Source organism: Cyprinodon tularosa, unplaced genomic scaffold (genome assembly GCF_016077235.1).
Source record: "Cyprinodon tularosa strain WSP-4 unplaced genomic scaffold, ASM1607723v1 ctg179, whole genome shotgun sequence".
Classification (NCBI taxonomy): Eukaryota; Metazoa; Chordata; class Actinopteri; order Cyprinodontiformes; family Cyprinodontidae; genus Cyprinodon; species Cyprinodon tularosa.
This window is the reverse complement of record NW_024038602.1, coordinates 128,395-156,179: the sequence shown is the minus strand read 5'-3', so window position 1 is coordinate 156,179 and position 27,785 is coordinate 128,395. Positions and strand designations below refer to the sequence as shown.

Genomic DNA, 27,785 nt, shown 5'->3' with positions numbered 1-27,785 from the left:
CCTTTTTGTTTGCCAGTAATCTCAGCATGTTCCTTGTTATGAAACTTCTGGAGGTGTTTTATTAAGTTGGTGCTGTTATAGATAATATGACCGTGTTGTGTTGTGTTGTTGCGCTGCCGACTGATGGCAGAGCATAGCATTGAGTTAGAATGAATAGATCGGCCCCTATATCGAGTCAATTGTCACCGATACCGAGCTAGTTTTTTTTCCCTTATAGCTGGACCGATACCGATAAAAATATCCGATCGGTGCATCCCCAGTCTGAGCCTGGTCTAAATCAGTCTGGCAGCCCAGGTTAGTTAGTTTCTTTGTGGGGTTTTGTCTTAGGCTACCTCTGGTTCTGATCATCTCAGGTTGCTATTTGATATGAAACCAATTTTCCCACTGTAAGTACTCTCTGCCAGTGGCTGGTACCTTGGTCAGACCCCTTGCTCTGCCAGGCCTCTGCCATGAACTTGGGCCCTCTGGTCAACTCAAATGAAGCTGCAGCCCATTGAGGCTTCCACACCACAGCCTCTGGGGAATTTACTGGGGCTCTTCTCTGTTCTATTAAAAAAAAATTTGATACATCTATCCCTTTATTGGTCTTCCTTGAGCTCCAGTGTTCTGAGGGCCGTTTGGATGTATAGGGGTCCAATTTTCTCCATGTCTGCCTTGGTGCCCTAGGAGTGTTTGGTCTTCAACTCATGTCAACCAATATTGAGCATTTTCTATGAGGGAACTTTACATTTACAATCACACTCACACACACACCTACAGATGTTTGGTTCCAGGTGTCTACAAATAAACATATACAGATTAACCCTTTAATTAGCTGCAGCTGTCACTTAATACGTCTGGCGTTAAATGACACTGTGTATTTTTCTTTTTCTTACTGAGTTTTTCTGGTTGTTTGAGCCTGTGATACTTTTTCTCTTAGCTCTGTTGTTGTTTTTCCCCTCTCTGCGGGTGTAGAAGAAGGTTCCTAGATGTTATCCTGTTTTCTATTTATCCTTTATTCTCTCCGCTATTCTTATCTCCAACTCTCCCTTTTAACATTTCACCTCCCTTTTTTTTTTTATCCTTTTGTTTTTTGTCTCTGTATCTTTCCGATCTGAATTAATACCAAAAAGAGTTTTTTAAATATATATGTATATCAAATGGAGTACTACAGAGAAAGCTGTAATGACTTGTTGGCTCCTATGACTTGTAAAAATAATTATGCTGGACTTCTCCTTGAAAACAAATTGAGTGCTACACCACCAGACAGGACATACAATTTAATGAAATAACATTTTTAAAAAGCAAGATTGGGAGAACTTCATTGAAAACCAAAGGGGGACCCCACAAGTAAGTTTGATAACAACTGATCTGATGGGTTGACTGGTCATACTATCAATTACCATCCAGGACTGTGAGCATTGCAAGCATAAACATCACACTGCAGGTTTCAATCCATATGATGAAGTCAATCAATGATTAAAGTTTTATATGCAGCAAAATAAAATGTCTGAGAACAATCATGATGCAATGTAGGTTCGGGTTTTCCAGCTAAACATTGCTGTCGCCAGCTTCCCTGTCTCCAAATGTGGGAATAAGAATGCACATTTTCCCTTTATTTTTTTATAGATCACAACCGTTTTAAGGAAAGTCATGCATGCAATTTTAAGGCCATCCTTTGTGTGTATGAAACCTCTAGGAATTATACCCCCGACCTTGCCTACGTGCCAAGGAGGCAAGTAGGGATACACCCAAAAGTTGCGGGTGAGTAGCCCTTAAGGGCTTGAGCTGCAGGCAACTGCCATTGAGAAACTATGGTTCATTGCTAAGAGGAAGATGAAAAATGCCAGATCCAACAATACAAATAAACTAAAGACTGAGACTTTAGACTAAGACAAACTTTATTGTCATTTTGTAAACAGACTGTATACAAAAGAAATTTAATTCAGCACAGCTCTGAAGACATTTCCATTTGTAAAGTGAAGCAGTGATAAAATGTAGACATGATGATCAAATGTACACATAAGCATCAAATGTTAACATAAGACTGGTGTATGATTTACAGTTTTTGAAACATTTTCCTTTTTTGTTTCTTTCCCATTTTATTCGACATTCAGCAGTCTAATGGCAGTGCGGAAGAAGCTGTTTTGGAATTTGCTGGACCTGCATCAGATGCTTTAAAGCCTCTTCCCAAAAGGGCAGCAGGGAGAACAGTCCATGGTGGGGGTGTGAGGGGTCATTTATAATTTTAAGGGGTCAGGACACGCAGCACTGGGGTGAAATGTCTTCCATGGAGGGAAGAGGAGCCCTGATGATCTTCTCTGCAGTTCTCACTACTCTCCTCACTTTCTTCCAGTCTGAGGCGCTGCAGCCTCTACACCACACAGTGCTCTCTATTGTGCTTCTGTAGAAGGTCCTGTGGAGGGGTAGGTGTGTGGAGGGTGGGGGCAGGTGTGCTCTCCTTATCCTCCGCAGGAGGTACATACACAGGTGAGGTTGTCTGTGATGTGCACCCCCAGGAATTTGGTGCTGCTGACCACCTCTACAGCTGAGCTGTTGATGAGCAATGGAGTGTGGTTTGGTTGGTTCTTCCTGAAATCAACAATGATCTCCTTAGTTTTCTCTACATTCAGGATCAGGTTGTTGTCTGAAAACGCCCTCTGTGTGTGCAGATTGGAGCTCAGAGATAGACTGATATAGAGTTTTCATGGCCTCTTTTGTGTTAGCGCTGGGGATTCCTCCTTAGCTTCACCATTAGCCCCCCTCTGCAGCCTCACTTCCTCCGTCTCGTGCATCAAGAGTGGTCGTATTTATTGTTATTTTGTGACCTTAGTTCCAGCAGATGTTGGCGGTCGTAGATGTGGGATAGATGCCTGGTTTGTGGCATTTTGAATGGTATATTTCGTGGACTTGTCGAGAGCTGTCCCTGGCCGCTGCCTTGAGGTGTCGCAAAGAGAGCAATTGAAGCAACTACCACACATATGTCTTGCTGCCGGGACTTTATTTTTAATGCAATCCAAGGCCTAATCAAGTACTGAGTTCATAGTAAATTATACTTTTTAGAAGCCCAAAACTTTGATTTTATTTTTTTTATTGATATGATCAGTGCGTATGTGAGTATATTTGGACTACCAGAAAAAAAAAATAGTAGAATAGCATTAATAGGGAGAAAATATACATACGAGTACAGATTATTATTAATTATAAATCATCATCATTATTATTATTTTTTTTTTTTTTGGTTATTAAATCAAGATCTATGGCTTTGAACTTAATTAAATATTTCTTTTAAAGCAACCCTTCCCAAAATTTTAAGTAGAACTCTAAATAGCCGTCAAAACACATTTTTTAAACACCAAAATTAGCTAAACCTTTAAAATGTTGCCTAACTTTACCATTTGAAAAATATTACATCAGATGTTATGATCATGACTAAAAAGTAAATCAGTTACCGAATAGCTTTTTTTTACTACTTTTTTAACTTACTTGAGTACTTTTTTGGATTGTTACTTTTGACCTTACTTGAGTAAATATATGATGAAATATTGTAATTCTACCAATATTCAGGTACTCTATCCACCTCTGGTCACCATGTATTGAACAGAATGGTGTATAAATCCTGGACCTGATCTGTATCATCTTTGCCAGATAAAAATGCTGATCAAACTCCACAAACGCCTTTAGGGTTTTCCTTCTCCTCTGTTTCTCATCTACTAGGTTGGTTAAAATGTTAGGGGTCATTTATTGTATTACTGGTAATATTTTAGAACTTCACAACAGAATTACTTCACTTAGGAAATGCTAAATAGTGTAATCTCTGCAGAGAGATAAGCGGGAAAGATAGTACGGCATAAAATTGATATGAGAGAAAAAGATAAGTAGTTTTACTAAAGAACCAGCACATTGGTCATTAGTGAAGAAGAAACAAGAATAACATTATGTCTTAATGATGCTTTTATTGCTTTGAGTAGACATGGATCCAAGGAATATTCACTCTTACCTAAAGCTCTAGTCAGAGGAATTTTAAAAAACCTAATTGAATGATTCCTCTTCTAAAGTGGGAGGAATATCTACTGTTTTCACAACTTTAGGGTTTATCTGGATATTCTCTAATACATAAATGGTCAAAGTTATACACAGGCTCACATATATGCATACATACATTCTCCTTTAATATTGGTTCTAATATTTGAAAAAGGCAGAGAAACCACATGGCTTTTGCCATCGACTAAGTCCTGGAAAACTATAATGGCTTTATTGTGTGAAAAAAAATAATTGTGTGAAGAAAAATAAAAATAATTTGAAGGCTCTTCCTATCAAAACTTGTGAGAACTAATTTAAAGGAGTTGCTTTCCTGGTGTTCCTTGAAGACTTGTTTTTATGGAAGATTAAAAAAAAAATGTCCATAAAGTTGAGGTTGGGGACATTCAAAACGAAAGCATAAGTTCCACTAATACTGAATAAATCCCCTGGCATGATGCTACCAAAGAGAGATGCTACGACAAAGCTTTTCTTCAAAAAGCATTTGGCTTTCTCATTTGATTTTAGATTTTGAGCCTTTTTCTTGGTTGGCACCCTCATTTTGACACAACACTCACATCAACTTAGAAACTTGACAAACTCTTCCAACATCTTCCAGTGTATAGCAAGCTAATGACTTAGTGGATCCTGGGTCAGACTTAAATATCTTGAAAATTTTTATTGTATCTGAGGGCAATGGTTTGAGTAAGGTGATTAAGAACTGGACAAAATCAGATAATGGACAAAAGAGGAAGACTAACTTTCAGAGGCAGCCTTTAGGTCTGACAATTAAGGAATTACGGATGTATGGTTGAATCTGTTGATGCTCTACCATCTTGACTTCTGTGAGTGTACAGGAAGCAAGGGTTTTGCTGCATCAGGACTGGGTCCGTTCCTTTACTGGGACACCACTGTCTTCCAATGTTAAATGTTTTTTGCATATTTCACAAACCACTGAGAGCCAAGCAAATGTAAATACTCAACTTACACATTTAAGCATAATAAATTAATTGAATCTTCATTCGTGCAGACAGAGCTTTTGCAGGATGTTTGCAGTTATTCTTGCCACATTTAAGAACTAATTGTTTAGATGCCCAAAACAATCTGTCACTGTGGCTTAGCTAGTGATTAAATGATTTATGGTACAGGTAAAGGATTGTTAAAGTGTTATGTCTTAAAGGCAGTGTATCCTTCAATCCTTTTCTAATTACAATCCAGTAGAAATGTAGTGAACAAATATTAGACATTTATAGACTATGCCATTAATTCTATGCCATGGTTCAGTGACAGGCAAGCAGCATATTAAAAAAACCAACTAATCCGATCAAGAGTAGAAGACAAATTTCCTCTAAAGTAGGTATATATGAAAAGTTGGAATTATCGAAAAAATATCAATTCCAGTTTGTACACAAAGTGTTAAGAAGTGATTAAAGTACTCTAAACTTGATATGACTTTAGCGAGAATGATAAACATGTAAGTAAACATCTGATCTCATCTGTTTCTTTTGTTGCTCTACCAGAACCAGAAACAACTATGTAATATTTTTTTTGTAAAAATAATAAACATAAAAACACCCTTGATGCTTTCATGCTTTAGGAAATGCTGTTTATGTCTTTGTGTTTAGATGTGTGCATGAATGAGCTCTGTTGACAAAAGGCATTGCAGAACAGAAAAGAGATTTGGCATGCTGAGGCAGGAAGAGAGAGAGGAGTGGGGGGCCAGGGGTCTCTCAACACTTTACACTGCCCTCCTCTTCTCCCCTGTGTTAACCCAGCTGTGAGGACCATGTTTGGCACACTGGCCTGGGCACAGAGCCATCCAACGACAACCGAGAACAGAAAAATACTGACCCATTTTCACACTGGGACAGGTAGAAAGGAGCAGCTCAAAGAAAAACTAGGCATGTAGAGTGAAAGAAGAAAGGAGGTTTGACAGGTTAGTTAACTGTAAGGGGAGAGGAATATTAATAAGGTAAATTTAGGAGCAAAAAAAAAAAAAAGAGAACCATCAGATAATATGGTTCTAATGCACAGATCCAGATTCAATGGAGCATCCTAAAGGTGAGCGCTAGACATGAGCATGACACCCACAAGCACCCTAAAAGCAGAGTGTACCCATAATTACAAGCACATCCCTCCTGTAATGACAGTGTGTGTAATGAAAGACATAAACATTGGCACAGTGATAAGCCAAGCACTAAAATTAGCCACGACAAGGTCAAGGATGCTGTTTGTCCCAAAGCAAAGAGAAAGACATCTGCTTGCACTGCCTCGTCACTCCCAGTCAATGTCAAAAGTTCCTCCAGTGTTTGGCGCAGCTGTCTGTTGGCCGCTGAATGCAAAGACGGAGACAGGCGGGGGGGGGGGAATAAGACCCCCAGAAATATATTTACGGCTAAGGAACACCAGTTGTGTTAAAAAGTAAAATAAGCCCTCCTTCGAACACACTGATAAATGGGCCACTCCGGACATGTAAGACAGAGAATTACTCATCTCACAGACATTTTTTTTTCTACTGGAGGCTGGAAGAGATGAGAGGGGAGCTGTGCTCGTTTCAGCTCAATCCTAACATCCGTCGGAAGCTGATAAGATATTTTAGCAGGCTAATAAATATTATGCATCAATCCTATTCCTCCATGAAAAAGGCAAATATGCTTAATTAATAGTGTTTCACTAAAACCGCCTAAGCTGAATAACAGATCATGATTAGCTTACAAACTGGATGAAATATCTCGTGCAGAATCTATATGATATGTTTTATAATCATAGCGAATCATTAACCTTTCATCACACGAATGTGAAACGAGCCTCATGAATTATTCCTTTCTGTGACACAACAATGAGAAACTCTTTTTTGTGCAGTCAAGGGATTTATTTTTGCATTTTTTGTGCACAGGAAAAAAAAAGGACAGTTTACAGTTTATATGATAATTTATATTTCCTGCTTAAATTGGTGGCCCGAGGCTGTGCAAACACAGGTGCTGTGTATTTACTGGCCATGTGGAAAACGCTATCCTAACACACCAATGAACCGCTGTGAAGGATTAGCCGGGGCATGGTTGCAAGAAAGGGAAAAGAGCTGCAGTTACAAGCTCGTAGGAAGCATCCAGACACTGTCACACAGAAGCAGCATGCTTACATCACGCCAAGCAGCTGTGAGAATGTGCAGAACAGAAGTGCTCGAAAGATATAGGCATGGATGGGGTTGCAAAGATATTTTCCAGCTGATGTCCAGAGATGATGAGAGACAGCAGCTATAAACCTGATTTGCACTTCTGAAAGTTTGCAACTGTTCAACACATTTTGTTACAGTAAAGGTGTTTAAAGGCTATCTACATAAAAAATAAACTCAGTATGAATCAAGCTGCCCTGTGATGGACTGGTGACCTGACTCTCAACCCCGCTTGGCATAAACATGATGGAAAATGGATGGATGAATCAAGCTGCTCTGTGCAGGGCTTAGAGGTTTATTAGGGAGCATCTGTAATCAAACAGCTTTAGGAATACTAAGGAACACAACAAACAGGTCAGAAATACAGTTGTGAAAAAGTTTAAAATAGTATCACGGGGAAAAAAAATGTATCACATAGGAAAAGCTCATAAATGTGATTCTCATTCTATCATCTAAAAAGAGGGGGGGTAAAGACATTTTCTGAAATCTGAGTATCAAACAAAAAAATCCTTTGTTAAAGTAAGAGGAAATAAAAAGCATAAGAAACCTTCTTGCAGTTTTCTGTAAGCCATGAAGTGGACAAATGTGAAGTTTAAGATAAAAGCTATCTAGACAAGAATATTAGCATTTCATTCTACTTGCAGAATGGGATATATTGGAGAAAATGATGACTGTAAATCACCATCTCCACTGTGAAACATGGTGAAGGCAGTATTATGCTGTGGGGTTTTCTTTTCTTTCAGCAGTGATTAATGGCACTGAATACAGGAAAAACTTGTAAGAGAAGCACTAAGAGGCAACAAATGAGTGAACCAGATGTTTACTTTTTAGCAGGAAAGCAAACAAAAAAACAAAGAGCCGAAGCTATAATACAATGCCTTAGATCAAAGCATAATAATGACTTAGAATGTTCCAGACCAATGTTCCACAGCCAAACGCAATTAACAGTTTGTTCCTTCCACTTTGAAAGTTTGGATTAAGACTTAAACTCAACAATAAAATCCTCTAAAATTATGTTAAGTTTTTTTTTTTTTTTTTTTTACTTATTCTAAATTTGTTGTGATGTGGTGGAATTTTTTTTTAAAAACTATAAGGAGTGTGATTACTTTTGCAAAGCACTGTGGCTGAGTGTTTCCAGTCTGCGTGTGTGTGCAGGGCTAAATGTTAGCCAGGAATGATCCAATAACAAACAGCTAATTCTCATATTTAGTTTGAAAACATTATCACTTGTAACACATAAGAGAAAACCTGTCAGGAATGTAAATTCAACCACTGAGTCTGCTTAAGTAATAGATGAAGATAGCCCTAATCAAAATATAATGAACAGAAACAAGCTTAATTTATCTGATTTGGAGCATTAAAGATAATCTAGAAACTAATTAAAGAGGATTGTTTGTAGTAATTATGGTAAATACAAAGAAATTCCAAAGAAGTTATGATGTAAAGGATGACTTATATAGAGTTAGCTATACAAAAAATGTTTGTCTAGCATCAGTTCATCAATGATTGAGCTGTAGGTTCTTCAAGATTGCAGCTCAGCGGTTGTAGCTGTTTAGCGTGAAAGAAATCAAAGACCCATCTCTGCATGCTAAAAACAATACTGCAGGCATAAAAAGGAGGAGAAAAAGAAGATGGTGGATTTTGTTTCTCTGTCAATAAAACCTGAACTGCTCCAAGCCCCGTGTTCAACGGGTCCACCGGTTCAATCTCTGATTGAGTGCAGAACCAAAAACAAGAGCTTTTTCCTTCTATCGCCGATACCGACTGAAGCTTTGACCTTACCCTGACCTCTATTATCTTTCTCGACTTCACTCTCCCTCTCATCTCTCTGTGCTCTCTCGCTGTCACCGATGCCTATTGAATAGAGCACGGAGCGTCTTCGCTCTCTTTTTTCCTCCTTCTACTCCTCTCTTTATGTCTTTGGCAGCAAAATCAGTGATGACGAAAATGCCTGAATGTTTGTTGGCTTAAAAAAGAGCAAATATTTTCCAGCGCATTCCTTGCATTACAAATCATGACAACATTTAATGCTTCATGTGTTAAAACGTTTTAAAAGGTTCCCATGTAAGTTATGGGTTTATCTTTTTTTTACCAACATTGATTGGATCTCAGTTCTCTATGTGCCTGTCAGGATGAAAGATGAAAGCCGTTCATTAAATCGGACACATGTTCCTCATACAGGAAGTGGTTATTAAGATGAGAAAATACTCATACAAGTAATCATAAATGTTTCCCATTGCAATGATTTTCAAATGAAGAAGAACTCTTCCCATTAAAACTGAAGGTAGTAATATAGAGAGAAAAAACATAAGTGAAAGGCATCTTTTAGGGATGCTTCTGCAGATATTTCAGATTGGGGTTTTTTCACTGCAAGAGAAACTTTGTTACTTGAGGTTTAGAACAACTAAAGATTCAGACAATTGTATTTGTATTCAACTATGCGGAGGACTTCATTTTTCTACAATTTGCTGTTAATGCATTCCTTCATTTATCATTTTGCTAATTAACCTTCGAAGGGTGGAAACTAAAGATTGCTCTAGTTGCCATCAAGTGGAACATGGGGTATAACCAGGGCAGGTCTAAAGGCACATCAGATTACAAATTGATGACAAAGTCAACTTATTAACAATGCACTTTCTAATTGTAACACTCTTAACTCTACATAGAAAGGTCAGCAAAGCTCAGATTTGTACTAATAAGTGTTCTTCTGTGAGAGAACAATGCTAAACGCCAAATAATGAAGTTGATGAAATAAGAATTGAAGCCTAATTTTTTGCCATACATGAAGAAAAACTCAAGAAGTATATGTATGTGTTAGCTTGGCTTGCATGCTCCTTATGCATAAATGTGGGGTACTTACACTTCACCGAAATTCACACTTCCTTTCAACATACCATCATTGCTTAGCTAAACCCCAGTGTTCCACACAGCGATATGTAGTTTGGATAACTTCCTGATAAAGGAGCGATAATGTTTTGATATGTACAGATAACCCTAAAAGAACTGAACTGTCGAGATAAGCAGTCTGCAAGGCGACAACGGCTGGTTTTCTGCACTCTACCTTTTAAAAACAATTATTGTTGTTTTTATTCCTCTACTAATGACAAGACTTGGCATTGACTGTACCCAATGTTAGTTTGCCACTGCCTTTTAAATGGGAATGCTAATCCAAGAGGTATACAGTATATATTGTTATATACAGAGTACCACTAAAGCAAGGTTTTAACACTACTAACAATGTTCCAGATCAGTTGCTTAATTGTTTTTACAAAGAGTTTAAACACAGTTTAAAATAACCGGTTTGTTCAATGGTTGTATGGGGTACTTTGTTAACTTGTGCATGAATTAAGGAATGCAATTTATCCTTAATGGTGGACGCAATTAATTTATTCTATTTTTTTGGGGGGGAGGGGTTGTGCACTTGAATAAAGCATACATCACCCTTGGCCCCATTCCTTATTTACAGTTCTTTCCAAACTGTGAGGCAGATTAATTGGAACATGGGTGAGGCATGCACTTGAATAAAGCATATATCACATTTACTCCCATTAATCGGCTTCATATTTTGAAGTGAACAAAATTTGTAAAATAAGGAATATTTGGGGGAACTTCAGATTCTTAATACCACCTGGTAATAACATCTGGCCTTAAATTTTAGAACCCAGTATATCCTGTATATGTCCCTACCTAAGAAGAAAGGCAGATCCTAAAGTTTGGAAATATAAATAAAAAAAAACAAGAAAAAAAAACACAGACATAGAGTGTAAAAAAAGGAAGTGTTGCAAACATAACTCTTATTAACGTAAACGTCTAAAGGTAATATGTCTTTCTTAAACAGCTGACTATAGGCTAAACAACAAGCTAATATTAGCTTGTCATAGTTATGTTCTATCAAATTTTTAAAAACTTCACAGCTATTATTTAAAAAGAATTAAAACTAAAAGCCAATTTCTTTTATATTCTGACAAAAATGAGTCACATTATGCTAAGCATTTTTGTGTACATTTCCTTTGTCAATACCTGCAAAAGGTAAGTGTACGTGTGCAAAAGGTAAGTACCACGTACTTTAAGAGTGAAGCCCACTCCTAAGTTGGCTGTTTGAGCTTTCTTAGAGCCTCTATGCAACATCAAATGCAGCTGAAGTGACCAAGTTTACCTCTGAGTGGATTTGTGGTTAATACTGCATCCCAGTAGATGTGCTACTTCTAACGACATGAGAGCCTCAGAGCCTGACAAAGAAGGCACTTTAGCCTATTTAGAGCCCGCCTGTCTCAGCAGTTTTACATACTGTGGCTCCAGCATATCATTTACTATGTAAAAAAAAAAAAAAAAAAGGTAATTACTTTCTCATCTTTGTCTAAACTGTTTAGATACTTGAGATCCTACTGATATCTGGGGCAGGATAAGATTTATCAAAATTATTTCATACGCAATCTTATCATCCTAAATGGTATGATTATATTTTATTTTTTTATGAATACCTGATGTTTAGATTATATTCTGTTCAGTATTTTTTATTTTTCCTCATTTCAGCGCTGCCACAACTCAAGCATTGTAATTTTATCTCAGTTAAGTGAGCCAGACTGTTTGATTTTCTTTTTCATAAAGCATTCCGCATGTGTAATACTGAGTTGGTTTTCATCTAAAAATAGTAAAGTCCATTGGAAGCACAAACTTAACATCAGCTGTTTGTTTTATTATGGAAGATCAGGTAGCATGAAATACAAAATAAACCATGTACAGATTGCTTTTATGCAGCAAAGGGATTCAGTTGAAGTTCTTCCCTTTGTATCTTTGATCCAGTTGCTGCCAGTTTATGGTTAATATTTTCCTTGGAATGAAGAAAAACAGGACTGTTCATACTGAAGCCTTTGCTACCAACAGTGAGAAGTCACCAATTAGAACAGCCAGTGGCAGAAATAAGAACGCGCATCGACTCCCTCCCTCCCTTTCATCAATTAACCCACTGAAATCAAATTAACCCACAAGGAGTCGTACTCCCCTTTGGCATTTTGCAACACAAATCAAGAACAATGCACATTATTGCACTTGTGAGGCAGAAAACAACTGACCAAAAGCATTGAACGTGTTTGGGAAGGAGGTTAGTGCATGGGGGCTGCAAACACCAAACAGATGTCTTCCCTTTGCCTTCTGCCACCACCTTTAAATGTCCCCAACAAAACAAGGGTCTGTCATTTGATCTGTGCTCTGCTGTAGCATCCAGCCCTGGGAGGTGAGCAAGCCAAGCGACCTAATTAGAGCAAGCAAGAGTCCCAGGGGCTAAGTGACGGATAGACCTGCCAATCACACGGCAAAAAGCCCTCCGCCAAACCACAACTTCTCACCTGACACAAAGAAAAGCAGGCGACAGTGGAACAGAAGTGAATGAACCGATAAGATGCCACAGTTATTAGCAGAATAAAAACAGCTGGAGCATCTGGAATAGACTGGAGCGGTGTTGGTAGCTTAGATTAGTAACATAAACATCAACAAGACTTCATTGTAATCTATCGAGGTAGAAAGGAAGACACAAAGAAATAAAAACTAGAAGACATAAAAAAAAGAAAAAGAAGAGAAGTAAAAACAGTTACTAGGCAACATAAAACATCTGTACATATTCAGTAAGCTCAATTTTCAAGAATTTAGTCTCCAGGGTTACAGTAGAAACATTTCATATGATATCCCTTTTAAAAATCACCCTGATGTGCATGTGTTTAAGCTTTTCCAGCACAGAACAAAAAGCTAAATTTGTTCTCTTGCAGCTGGAATTCATGAGCTCAAATTTATCAGATGATTAGGGCTTCATACAGCAGGATTAGTAACTGAGAGCAGTTAGAGAACTGCTTAACTTCTGTTTAAAAATTACTCCGGTAATTTTAGTCCAATAATTGTGCAATTAGCACTGCATGGAGAATTCTGAATTGGCCACAAGAAGCGGCTAGTGTGATTGTTCTTGAAACTGGGCAAATGGAGCAGAAGCAGAATGAAAAATGTCTCATTGGGCTTCTAATTTCCTCCATCGATTTTTGTTTCTCTGCTGCAAGAATTTTGTTATAATAAAAAAAAACTATTATTTTCCTTTCCTTTGTCACCAGATATCTAAAACAATAAATAACCCTGTGCATGTATGCAGGGAATATCCTGGATCCGACCGACAATATCTATGCAGGTCACACCTGAACAAGTTTCAACTTGTGTCTCACCCGACTACTGTCTCAAATCTTTTGTTTACTTACTAACAGGGAGTGGCTGCCAATCTGAGCTTTAAAGCTAAAAGTTGCTGACAGAGAAACACAGATATGCTAGCAATCACTCCATGTATGTACTTTAATATTTGCAAAAAACTTTTTTTTTTTTTTTTTTTTTTGCCAAGACCACCCTGTCTACACCTGTGTCTAGATCACCTTAACAAGTCCAAGTTCACTCAGTCACAAAACCTCTCTGACGCTCCATTGACCTGCACTGTCTATTCCTCCTCTAAAGCAAGCCAGGACTGAAATAGAGCTGTACAAATTTTCATTAGCATCTGAAAAATCATGAGCGTCTGTCTAATTCATGATGGGAGAGAGTGCCGTTAGGCAGAGCAGAGAGAATCAATGCAACACAAACGCTTGTGAATCAACAGTCTTTGCATAATGTGTTTGTTCTCATCAAGCACTCGTCCGATCAGTTGTGGATAATCTTTCAATGGAAGATCAACACGCGATAATTAGAATTTGCAACACCACACCAGGAAACGTTAATGTTTTCTCCATCTCTCCACCTCTTGTTCTGCTGCTCTGACATCCTTTAACCTGAGAGAGCTCTAACTGCTGTTGAATCCCAGCCAACCAGGATATCGGCAAAGCTGTCTGGCTTGCAGAAAATATTTGCCCAGTTACAAGTGGGGCAGTATCTTCTTGTTAAAAGAAAAAAGGGAAAAAAAAAACTTCTTGCCAATATGCAGGCAGTCAGTGGAGAAGGCTGATGCAGACAGTTACTCCTGTTAGATGGTGAAGAGATACACAGGTTTACACATTTTGTTACAGGATTCCTTAAGTCCACTGAGTGTACAAGTGGGTTTCAGGATTTAGACTGGATCAAGAGCCAGTGAAACAACACCTAAAGATGTATAAGTTAACTTTGCAACCGTTTCGAGAGAGATTACATCTTACAAGAATGCATTAAATGCACCATTTAGACACATATACAGGTGCATCTTAGTAAATCTGAGGAGAATATATCCCATAGATCGCTATGCTTAAATGTTTTCTATTAATTTTCGATGGCTCTGGTTAAAAGCATTAAAAAAAGAACATATTTACAGTACCGTTTTCTGCTACACATTTTCCATTCATTCAACCTTCCATGTGAATGATTGGAGCCCTGCAGCTTCTGGCTTCTGTATCAATGATCCTTTGCTCCTTAAAGGAGAAGTTCGGTTTTTTACACTTTAAGCCCATTTTCTGTAGTGTCCAGGATGAAATCGAATGAAGGACACCAAAATTTTGACAATTGGTCCTGTCTCTGCTTTTTGGCTCATTTAGAATCAACCCCTGGCTGCTTTAGAATGGCTAGCATAGAGCATGTCCGATAATGTCCTTAAAACAACCTTAAATGTTCTTTTTTTAAAATATGCTACTCACCGTGTCGTCAGCGCTGTTCAATGACGTTCCAAAAAAAGTTTCGTGAAGAAAAAACGTTCCTGTAGTGTTTTATTTAGCATTTTGTAAATCCCATTGAGTTCTGTAGGAATAGTCAATATTCCGCTGCCACCGGAAACGGAAATGGGGCCTGTTTACACAGTTGTAGTCTTTTCGCTTCACTCTGTGTACTCCGACGTCGAGAATCAAGAATCCACCTTTCGTATTCCATTTTCAGAGTTTTTTAAAGTGTTTAACAGAGACGTTAGCACCTCGACGTCGGAGTACACAGAGTGAAGCGAAAAGACTACAACTGTGTAAACAGGCCCCATTTCCGTTTCCGGTGGCAGCGGAATATTGACTATTCCTACAGAACTCAATGGGATTTACAAAATGCTAAATAAAACACTACAGGAAAGTTTTTTCTTCACGAAACTTTTTTTGGAACGTCATTGAACAGCGCTGACGACACGGTGAGTAGCATATTTTAAAAAAAGAACGTTTAAGGTTGTTTTAAGGACATTATCGGACATGCTCTATGCTAGCCATTCTAAAGCAGCCAGGGGTTGATTCTAAATGAGCCAAAAAGCAGAGACAGGAGCAATTGTCAAAATTTTGGTGTCCTTCATTCGATTTCATCCTGGACACTACAGAAAATGGGCTTAAAGTGTAAAAAACCGAACTTCTCCTTTAATCTCAGTGCAGAGGGTGTCAACAACTATCTGCTAGACAAATGTCACATCAGCATTTTTCCACATGAATTAGTAGGCTATAACTGCATTCCGATAACATAGTAACTAAATTAAAATAACATATTATTTTATTGAATTTTAGTATTGAGTTTTCATTAGCTGTAATTCAAGAACACCCGAAAGAAAAAAACTCAGTTAAAATGTATCATTGCTTTTAAAAAAGCTATAGATGACAAATGTTTATATAATAGTGAATAACTTTAACCTTTTAATTTGCAAATGACTCCTAATGAAATTCTACTTAGGGATTTTTAACTAATTGTTTTCCCCTCAGATATTGCATTGTATCTGCATTGAATGACAAAAAGTAGAAGCAAATAAAAGGACACACTCAAAAAAAGAAGTAGTCATTTTTTAAGTGTGTTTGACTTAAACATAATTAAAATGAACACAATGCAACTGTATCATAGATCTCTATAAGAAACATACATGTTGCTCTAGGAAAAATTCTAGAGATCAGTGGATTTCTAGGTACAGGTGATTTTAAGAACAATACTGATTATTTTGACATCATTTGTGCTGCCGATTTTTTGGAGCAGATTCTTTAGACCGATATTGCTTCCTCCTCCCCCATATACATGATAAAAATTACATCATGTGAACAAATGTTACACATTCTCAATTAAAAAATCCATTAACAAATTAAAGAAAACATTTTAACAGAATATGGCATAAGAAGGAAACAGCAATGTGTGCAATTTAGATGATCTCAAGGCCTGGTTGCTGAATGCACTAATTTATCGGCGAATGCATGCACACAAAAAACTGATAATATCGGACAAAAAAAAGATATTCACACACATTTCTGTTTTATTGCTGGGATATCAGTGGAACTTTGTAATCAGGACACAAAACTATTCGTAATACAAACCGAAACCAATGCATTTTCTCTAACATATAAAATCAACTACATAGCAGCATGTTCAACAAACTAATGCGTGTTATGCTACTATGTACCTGATAAAGACACTGACATGCAAACCATTAAATGTGCAAATCTGCACACATCTGATGTTTTTAAATGAGACAGCCATACTGGATTTCACGTTTAGGAATATAACCTAGAAGTTATATTTTGCAAACAATTATGCAAAAACATGTATAAGACAAGCATAAAAAAATAGGACATTTGTTTGTTTTGTTTTTTTTTTTACCCCCAATTTCTTAAATCTTAAATGGGACTGAAAATACTGTGTGATATTTAACCAATAATATTAATAATGATTTTGATGCTAAAATTAAAGCGTCAGTTAAGCATTAAATGAACAAAGCAAATCAAGCAATATTAATGTGGTTATTATGCATGCCTCAGCTACAAGCTGACTTTCCTTTATCAAAGGCATTTGATGGCACCCCTTCCAGGTCCAATGCTGCCAATCCTTGTTTCACACACAGCCTTCCGTCGCCCGGCACACATGCTGAAACACCAGCAGGCACTAAGAATAGAACACAGCTGGTACTGCAGGGCTTACATATTTCACACTCAAGCCACCATGTTCAAAAATAAATAAATAAATAAACAAGCACCATCCTGTCCCAATTCCAGCTCTGGGACCAGCGGTGGTTCCCCTGCCCGCCCCGACTTCCCTCCCTCGCTCCCGCTCCGCCTTTGAACTGTTCTTCACCTCTGTGGCAGGGCTCTGACAAGCCTGCTGCTCAGATAAGATCCATGACTACACTCGGGAGAATTTACTAGAAAAGAGATGTATTGTAAAAACAGAAGTGAGAAGATCCTGGCCTTCCTGTTTCCAGCTCCACCCTGTTTCTCTGACCCACAACGAGGCTGACTCACAAATCATTTTCTTATAGCAGCCTCTATGCCCATTTTTTTTTCCTCAGACTTACAGAGTGTTTATACTGTTGAGTTGTTTCCCCAATGCAATGACAAGGAATTCCCACAGCAGTGACAGAAGCAGATTAGTGGGAGGTGCCTCATACATACTCAAGGTGAGGCAAAGTCTGGGTATAGGGGCTGGATTGTTTAGTGTGAATCAACCAGATGGAGATGCTCTGCGGGGCATTCTGCAGAAGACAAATATGCTGCCTTGGAAGCCAGTACCTTTAATCACCTTGACGGTAACATTACCTCAAAGTCATCTTACTCAACATCACTGTAGATTTCACAGGTAAATACACTTAAAACAGAGAAACAACTTATTTAAATTCTTGGATTTACAGTGTATAATTATTATATAGATACTGAAGCTAATTATCAAAATAAATATGTTGTATTAATACCTCTAGTGAGGACATCTAAAAATAATATATACATTTTTATTTAAATGCAGGAGCATAATCTCAAGGAAAAATTAGAAAACATCTCCCGTTAATTGATGTACATTTATTTATTGGAGAGGGAGAAAACCCCTGGTTAAAAATAATTTACTTTAACTAAAATATGGTAAGCATGTTGGTATCTCTGATTAAAACAATAACAATTAGTTGTACTTTTTAATTCAGATTTTATTTTAAAATTGATTAAAGTGACACAAGTTATTCAGGGTTTACATTAGACAGCAGAGAATATTGTTTTTTTACAATCACAACTGAAAATGTTAATAACAAGAAAACATCTCTTTGTAGTGAGGAAGATGTTTTTTGACCTTCAAAATAAAGTGATTGAAAATTATTTGGCTTTTGGCTTTGAGATGGTCATCATATGACATAAGATAAACGTCATATATGCAAGAAAAGCTGCATTTATAATGGGATGTATTAGTAAAGCAAGAGTTTGAGCTAAGTTTGTTTCAGTTGTTAAAAACCTTTTATTTGACCTTCACACTTTAATGTTACGGAAATATTGCTCCAACATGCTGAAAAATATAGCAAATTTAGCCATGAATGGTTTAATTTCATCCATTCTTCTACAGAAAAAAAATCATTGTAAATATTCATGTTTTTACTCAGATCATTCTTTCTCTATATTTTGAACCGTTTTTTAACACCAAAGACTTAACAGTGTCTTTTGAAGCATTAAATAGAGGGGGGTAACCCCCTTCCTCCTCTGTTCTTCTGACTAAGAAGGCGTCATTACTTCTCCATTTCTCATGTACCTGTAACTGCACCTCAGCATGGTTTCCAATTAGAGATGCAGATTTTAAAAAAAAGGAAAATTTTCAAACAGTGTATGGTCAGCAGTTGAGCTTGGAGACAGGCATGTCGAAAGAGGATTGGTGCATCTGTTTCATCGCTCTCGCTGCAGGACTGTCTCTCAGCCTTGGGTGGCCTATACCCATAAGCACATGTATAAAATAAATGAGAACGATCTCATGGGATGCTCCAGCGACATCATATTAGACGAACAAATTGACTCCATTCTCAGGAACAAGGGTTTGGTTTTTTTAGCTTTATGCACCTTTTCCCCACTCTTACTTTGCTCTGACCTGAATGCAACTGATAAACAACAAGCTAAAAACAGGACATTTTAAATTGTAATTGATGAAAGCAGTTTGCCTTAGAGATTAATTGGGCATGAGAAAAAGGAACTGTTAAAGTACATAAAAAAAGGTGTCTTGACATATAAATTAATTTTCCTTACTAAGCACTAAGCACACACACCATAATAAAATACAGCAGTTGCGTAACTGATTATATTCAGCCTGAATATCTTAAGTTAAATATACACCCCTTCAGACTAAGCAGTTTTACTCTGTATTACAGGATTTATAAATGAAACTGTAAATATGTAAAATAGATATTTCTAAAGTAATATTAATGGCCATTCCTCTGTAGCTTGTCATGGCTCAGAGTAGTCTATTCTTAGCCTAATATTTGGTGCTAGATGATGTTTCAGGATCACTTCCTCATCTCTAGAAGAGACAAAGGTTTTTTTAACTTGTGTCAAACCCAATTCGAAAAACAAATAAAAAAGAATATATTATAATTCCCTATAAACATTAGAAATAAGTGCAACCTAATGACCTTAATTTAGCAGTAATCCTACAACTACGACTGAACAATGGCTACCATAAACTTCCTGTGATTTCCCAAAACTAGATTTATTGATGCATGGGAACTATGAAATTATTCTGATCTCAAAAGAGTTTGTCTGCAGCGTGAGGGATGCGGCCATCCGATGGACAGCCATAAACTGCAAATTCTCAAATGTCCGCTAGAAATTATAATCCTATTTTTTTTCCAAAACAAACATTAAACTGTACCCACAGGGATGTTTATCTTCTATGCAATATAATGATTGTCTTTTTCTTGTGTAAAATAGAGCCTGGCTTCCTCTGGACATGTTTTATTGAACAGGAAACAATTACAGACTATCTTTAATAACCTACTATCAAAATAAAAAAGTTTGTGATATGACTCTAGTGAAAAATATCTGTTTGCAGGAGGTGGCTCTGAATTATTTTGGATGAATCAGAGTAGCCCTCATATATTACATCAACGGAATGGAGATGGTGAAATGCAATATCTTTGTAAAAGAATGCATTGTTAAAGGTAAAGTGGAGGATTTTTGCGAATCTTTAAAAAGACCCGCCCTCACTTTTTAAAAAATGCACACGCACAACCCTGTGCTCCAAGAGGAAACCATTATTAAATGCATGCAAGAGCATTACGAGCCCATTTCTCCTCGTGCACGCACCGTTAAAAGTTACAGTTTGCATTGCTCATACAAGCTTACTTTCCAAGGACGGTCTTACGTAAACATATCACCAGAATGATTGACAATTAGGAGGACCACTTATTTTGATGATCCACTCGGAAAAAGAAAATCCTTCCCCATACCTTTAAATGTGACATCTGAGAAATACATTTTACGATTTCATCATTATTCCGTACATTCATTTTCATATTACTTTAACAAAAGCATTGGTAGAAAGTAGCTTGCATACATTTATGAAATTGAGACAGGAGTAGACGATATTTAAACAAGAGGGTTTTAAAGATTAAAGTGGAAAACTGAGCTGAAGTCTGAAAGCATAACAAGCATGGCTAATTATGCCTGTCATAACGGGTGGAAATATGGTTGTAATCACAATTAGCAGGATTTTAATTGGACGTGGTTCTTTTCATGCATTGTTCACTTTAAAGACTTTAGTTGTGAACTGGCTCATTAAAAAAAAAAAAACATAATTCATTTTATTTTATTAAACCGATTGATCAAAAATTAGAACTGTAATTTTGTCTATTGCTAGTCAATTCGTTCATGTTGACACATTTCTGTAGGGTTCTCCCTTTCCTTTACTTTTTTATAGCAACTTCTGGTCCTTATGTAATCTTTACAGATTGGTTTGGTTCATTCCTGACTTTTTCCAGGTAAAAAAAAAAGACATTGGACATTTTTAATTGATGAAACCATTTACCTGTAGTGATTTTCATGTTTTGGTCTTGGGTAAGAAATTGTAGTGATTTGATTTCTAATAACTTTGCTTAATTTCTACTTGCCTGTTAAGAACTTTTTCCTAAAATTTCTACTTCCAGAATTATGTCTCACGGTCACAATTAAATACTATAATGTTTTAACTAAGAATCTAAAAGTACAACTGACTAATCTAATTCTCTATGAAGATAAAGTTTTTTGTGTGTGTTTATACATAAAATGTATTTTCTGACTAAAATGTTTTATGATTCAATCTGGAGGGAAAACAGCTTTATGAGTGTATTCATAATTTTCAGTGTAAAAAAAAAAAAGCTTGTATCACATCAGCACATACAGAACTAGATTTCTAATGTTTCATAGGTTAACATTAACTCCTCTTTATTTATCAGCTCAGCAAACACTCCATCCGAGCACTGCCTCATTCTCATCCATAAGCATCCCTGCACCCTCCACCTCCATTAATAACGACCAAATGCAAACAGGATGTATTAAAAAGGCACCACTCCTGATTACCTGCTTCTCCTTACAAGCCACGGCCACTCACCTGCCATAAATCACAGCGCTGCAGCTATCTTCTCCAGCCTCATCTTTGAGCACTTTATTTCCTCACCAGAGAGTAGCATCATGGTTATACAAGCAAGAATCTCTGATGGGATACAGTAGGGCTAATGAGCACCTCCTAGTTGATCACATTAGACCTCTACATGAGGACACTTAATTACCAGTGCTGCACTCCACGCACCTCTGTTGAGAGGACAGGAGAAGTCCCTTAATTAAGGTTTCTGTATTTTACCACTGTTTGCACAAATCTCCATTGCTGGGATGCATGGTTGTATTCACAGCCCTAAACACTGGCGATAAAACGATTGGTATATGTGTGTGGGAACTGGGATTTTTCCCTCTCTTAGCTACTTGTGTTTGTGAATGCGTCCGTGTGTGTATAATACGATGGCTGTTTGAAGTTTGTCTCCCGAGTCTGCATGGTTTACAGTGCGCTCAGTATAAACACACATACACACACACACACACACTGGGGCTTCCTGTGTTGTGTGGCCTTTAACTGTCTTCTCCTTGGCTTTCATGATCTGGCTGGAAGTCAGTGTTTAAAGGAAACCTGCCCAGTCCACAGAAAGATGTTTGTTTTCACTGCCTCTCTCTCCTTCATTGCCGTCTCCTTCTTTAATTTTCTCTCATGCTCCGTCTTGTTCTTTCACTCTCAGTTTCTTGCTCAAATAGGCTGAGGCTTGCAGTCAGGAAATGCACATCAGTCATAATACTTTCCTAAAATGAAAACAGATTCTGCTGCAGTCCTTCAGCCTCTCACTGAAAAACCTCCTCCACCCTTTTTCCCCTCCTTCACTGACACATCAGCTCACCAGCCCCGACTCTTTTCTCCCACTTACAAGGGTCTAGTTTGCTTTCTGTCACAGATGGTTGATCACCAGCACACAAGACAGTTGTTCTGTGGGTTGTGTGATTGCAGGCGATCCTGAGCATCTTACACCAGCCTTGACAGTAATCTGCTGTTACCCCCATAAAGTCCCCACAGTATGGGCACTTATGTTTTCTAGTAAGCTATTGTTTTTCTTTTTTTCTACTGTTGTGGGTTGCAGATCAGTGTGAGGGACAAGGTTAATGCACGCTGGAATGTTGTTTAACAGCCTGTCAGAGCAGAGCGTTTAAGTTTGCCGTACGACCTTTATCCTAGAGTGCAGCCTTCATGACCTACAGGAAAAGGTTAGGATGTTTCCCACCTTATCATTTATTACTCTTATGTGAGATCTAACTACTTATTAGCATATTTTTTCCCCAGCGGGCCATAAAATAGAAGCAAAATGTTTACTGAAGATTAACATCACCCAGATGTTTAACTGTTATACTATTAAATAATTTAACTCTGATCTAAAGCTATGAATTATACATCAAATGGCTCCATGGTAGTAATAATAATAAGCTTCCAAGACTATAATGTTAATATGTTTAGAATTTTTAATTGCAAACTCCTTTATTGTGATTCCTCAAACAATGTGTATAAGAATAACTTGTTTTATAGCTTTTACACCAAAGCATATTATTACTTATATCAGTTCCTCCTGCTGTGAAATGTGAAACTGGATACAATCCAGTTATGTACTCCATGTCTATGTGGAGTTAAATATTATAGTAAAAATAGTACGTTAAAAGATCCCCTCTGCGAAAGCTCTACTCCTTAGAGTCAGAAAAACAAAATAGGGATCACATCTGCAATGTTTCAGTTTTATAAGTGGAAAATAAATTCTACTTTATTAGCAGATTTTGTTATTTATCTAGCATAAAATGGACAAAGTATATCCCACTTGTCAAACAAAATTGAAATGCTTCCTTCTTTCAACCACAAACTTCCAATTTGATGTTGACAGTTGTGTTGTGTAGTCAAAACCTGTAAATGTTTTCCTTACAAACAACAAATGCGCAAAAACTTCTGATCACTGCCGCACTTTAAAAAATGCAAATGTTAATTTCACTGCTGTAAGCTGCTCATTCACTGATGAAAAGCTGTACGCATCACATAAAGTTTGTCTAAGTCTAAAAAAAGTATAGTGATAATAAGATACTAAATTAAGACAGTATCAAGTTTGCTTAAAATACTGTTAGAATGTCTGCATTAATAAAATAATAATAGTTAAAGTTAAAAATTTAAAAACTTGGAAACAAAGTCCAGTGGATTGTTTTTTTTTACTTTTTTTGGAATGTCTATGACCTGGATGACTGAGAATCTTCACCAACATTACTTAACAGTGCTTCTATGCTACTATAATGTGCTGCTGGAAAATACTATCAAGCCATGTTTAAAGTCATGGACTCCATACGTATCTGAAGCAATATACCAGCCCTATAGTCAAAGGTTCAAAAAATGTAAACACCCCTAAGATAAAAAAGCATATCAGTCTTAAATGTTCAGTAGTGATTATCCAGCTTTTCAGGTCTGTGATTTTATCTGACAAAACCTGTGTGTGATGATATTTTCAGACAAAGAAGGTGATAAATGAAATGACTGAGACATAATACACTTTAGAAACCATATAGAAAATAAAATGCAACATTATTAACCTGCTGCTACAAATAGTTGGAAATACTTATGGTTATAGAAAAACTAAATGTATTTTCACAACTGCCAATAAAAGATTTTAAGAAAATTATAATGTAAACTGTTTTATTGTTTAGTAAACTCCTTAATTGTGTTTCATTAGGTCTTATGGAGGCCAAAAAGTGAAATCTTTAAAGTTAAAAACTCATAGATCAGAATCTGAAGCATTGAATGTTCATAAATAATTATTAAGCTCACATTTGATTAACATATTCTGAATGTTGTCGTGTGCTAATGTAATTTAAGCAATATTCTTACTGGGTATTACTGTTTTCATTCTATGATAAAATTAAAATTAAATAAAGGTATGCTAAAGATCATTTCAAAAAATGTTATCCTAATTTAGAGGTTAAATGCAGCTGAAAAACAAAGCCTCCAGGATATTATGACTGGAAAAGGTGTAAAGCTGTTATCATAAACTACTCAGTTGGTCATCTTATAACAATGTGAAAAAGGAAACAGTTTTGCTTCTATTTTCATCCTTAAGGTGAGGATGTAACACTGTTTATAAGCAAAAAAAAATCTTCTTTAAACACTGATGCAGGCTACGCTAATAAACCCTTGCTGTGTCAACATCAAGATGCATGTTCAATTACTGCTACCTTCCATGTTTTACCATCAAACCAGAACACATGGTTTGTGCTTTACTGTTTAGTCCTGTCTTGGACTCCCCTGAAGGAATCCCCGGCAGTTAGTAACCACTGAGGCACTTGCCAGTCATAAATATTCTCAACAAGCCGGCTGATTGATGGTCTCTTTCACCCTCAGTTTGAAAGGGATGTTCATGATGGCCAATAAAGCTGCAGTGAGTGAATGAAAGCATTTTTTTCCACAAAAGGGAATAGCCCCAGATGAGACGGTGACACGGACACAATCACTATATTCTGTTGTGTCAAGCTGGGAAAGTTTAAGATGCATAATACTGCAGGAACATTAGAATCAGTGCAGGGGAATTCATTGAAGATGCCTCTACAGAGATAATGGCATTACTTGAAATCTCTCCTCAAAGTCATTTTTTTTTCTTATTCTAAATATAAAGCTCTGAGCAAGGCTCACAATTCAAAGAAAGTGTCTGCTTCTATTTACCAACATTCCCTCAGATGTATTTAAATATCTCTGGGATCATATTTAGTGCAGCGTAACGGAATCCACTGCTGGTTCACAACCTGCACCACCACCTGAAAAGCCCTCAGGACCCCTATGTTGTTGTGGTTCTCAGCAGCCTGAGATCAGTCTCCTGCATGCCTTTCCACTTGGCTGCTTACTGTGGTAAGACAGTTAACTCACTGATTGCAGGAGGAAAAAAATAAAACTGTGAAAAGCATGCAACTCTTGTCTCCTGCAACCTCAAAACCAGTGAGTTCTGCAAAAAAAAAAGAAAAACGGAAAAGAAAAACATGACACTGCATGTAAGGAGTCCACTTTTTTTCTTCTTTTTCAGTATAACTGAAAGTGTGGCTTCCGTTCTACGCTTGTTTTTGTCAAGATTTTGAACTTTTTTTTTTTTATGAATTCTTTACAGTGCTCCATGTCCCACTGGAGGCAGGGCATCTTACACATATGAATTTACTTATATAGTTATAAGGTATCAAATAGATGCTTTACCTTTTTCAAATGACTTATTTTTAAAAAATATTTCAACAATATGGAAATATGGATAAAGGAAGTCACTGTTTAATATCAGCTTGGAAATACAATGATGCTGCAAATTGCATGAAAAAAACGACTGATTATCTTAATTTGTTTTTGTTTTTTTATAATTTTTTTTTTTTTAGATTGCATGAAAATAAGCAATCTATAAGATTAAAGGGTGAAATGTGAAGGTTTGCATGTGCCAATTGGTTCACCTTTGTGCGTCAGGCGCACACATAAGCGTGCCTCCCACGATCTTATGACCTGTCTATCATAGCCGATTGATGATTTATTGATACTCTACCAGAGAGAAGATGTTGGAGTGGCAGTCCTCAAGGCTTGCCCCGTTAGCCGCCCAATTCGCCGTTGCAGTCATAATCGTCCGCCTTTGGGGTCGCCAGCGCAGGGCATGTCGAAATCCTTACATCGGTTTCCAAACACCGATCAGGGCTGACAAATCGGTTCCCTTGTATGAGTCTTAGAAGAGCTGCGGGTAATAGATACGGGTCGGTCGGTATGAGAGAATGGGCGTATTCAAAACGAAGCGCACAATGCATCCATAAAGCCCTGCGCGTATAAATCCAAGCGTGTGTTGAAAGAGCGAGGACAGAAAGAGAGAGAGGGGGGGAGAGATGAGGAAAAAAGGGGGGGAGAGATCACAACATTGTTACAATCCAGGTCAGGCGATTCCAAAAGCGATCGCTGTCATATAATACATCCATTTCAATCCACGCGCAGGGGGAAATCAGCTTGTCTCCAGATCAGTCTTTCCGCGCGTCGTTTCATCATTAAAATCAACCCGATCCATGAGAAAACCACTCCTTTTCTCCTCCTTTCCTCAGAAACGACCCAAATATGTAGATTTTTCTACCCGTCAAAACTTTAAATAGAAACAGAGAGAGAGAAAAAAGATCAACTCAATAAAAAAAGAGGCGATTGCAACGCAGGATATCTGATTCCGTGTGCTCCTAAAGCTGATGCACCACTTGTGATAGTTTTCGAGAATTGCATGCGCTATTTATAGCTCTTCTTTCTCTTGCCACAGCCGTTCCTCTCACAATGTGAGCCAGTCTGGCGAGCACAAACAGGGCGCTGCGCGTTGGAGTGTTTAATCCCTCTGATGCTCCTGAACCAAACGATCCCGATGGGTTTTTAAAAGAAAAAAAAAGAAAGAAGGAAAAGAATCGAGAAAGAAAGAGATCCACCCCCCCTTCTTTGCTCTGCGTGGCTCCTGGTGGACAAAGTCAAACTGGTTCCCAGCAATAACACCCCAGAATCAAACCATTCAGGCAAGACGAAAGAGAGAGAAAAAAAACTATTCTGACACTCCACCAACCAGGAAAAAGAGAAGCAGGCGACTGCTGTAGACGGAGGTTTGAAAAAATCCTTCCTTCCTTTCAGTTTTATATCATTACGAAACGTCCTTTCAAAACCACAAAAGCCCCAGTCTTTGAGAAAGAAAGGAAAAACAAAAAATGTCAGATAGGTTTGTTGTGCGTAAATGTGCACACTTCAATAGAAAAGTGACCCTCCTCGTCTGGCGCCGATTCTGAAATAAAGATTATGTTGCATGGCTGCAGATCGCTCTCTCTGTCGCGCGCGCGTACACAAAGCGCGCATCCTCCGCGTGTTTGTCGAGAAACGGTGCGACTGTTGATTTAAATCCTCCAACATGTGCATGATTTCCTCAACCGCAGCGGCTCCTTCCTCATTGTTTATCTGTCAGAGCGCGTTATTATACTGCTGGATGGGCGTGCGCGCAGGCTGAATGTGTCGCCCTCTCTCTGTGTCTGCGTGTGGGTTTCTGTGTGGGTTTTTTTTACGCGAGGCGCTGAAGATTTTTTTTCTTTTTTTTCCACGCACCACGGTCCAGTCTACAAGGCATTGTAATATTGTAATGGCGGTCGGAAGCGTACTACAGAGACTCGCCTTCCCATTTGGCCAAGTTTTCGCTCACGTGACTAAAGTCTGGGATAACAATCATGTTTGGTATCTGTTTGTGAAGATTTATACTGGGAATCCTTTCAAGTGCATCCCCCTCCCCCCTTTGTAGAGCCTAATAATGCGTGTTTTCTAAAGGTTTTTTTTCCCTTTTCTCATCACTGCACGGTGTCATCCTGTGGTGCATTAGTTACATAATGCAACTGTT

The 27,785-nt window shown here is 37.6% G+C and overlaps 1 protein-coding gene across 1 annotated transcript in view; it reads right to left on the bottom strand.

Annotated features, from left to right (window-relative positions):
• The window catches only part of LOC119781543 (mediator of RNA polymerase II transcription subunit 13-like), a 118,108-nt gene extending 91,198 nt beyond the window's left edge, over positions 1-26,910 (bottom strand). Inside the window, 1 exon segment of the mRNA XM_038282039.1 lies at positions 25,941-26,910. Coding sequence (XP_038137967.1) covers positions 25,941-26,012 — 72 coding nt within the window. The 5' untranslated portion in view covers positions 26,013-26,910.
• Positions 26,911-27,785: the final 875 nt, after the last annotated feature.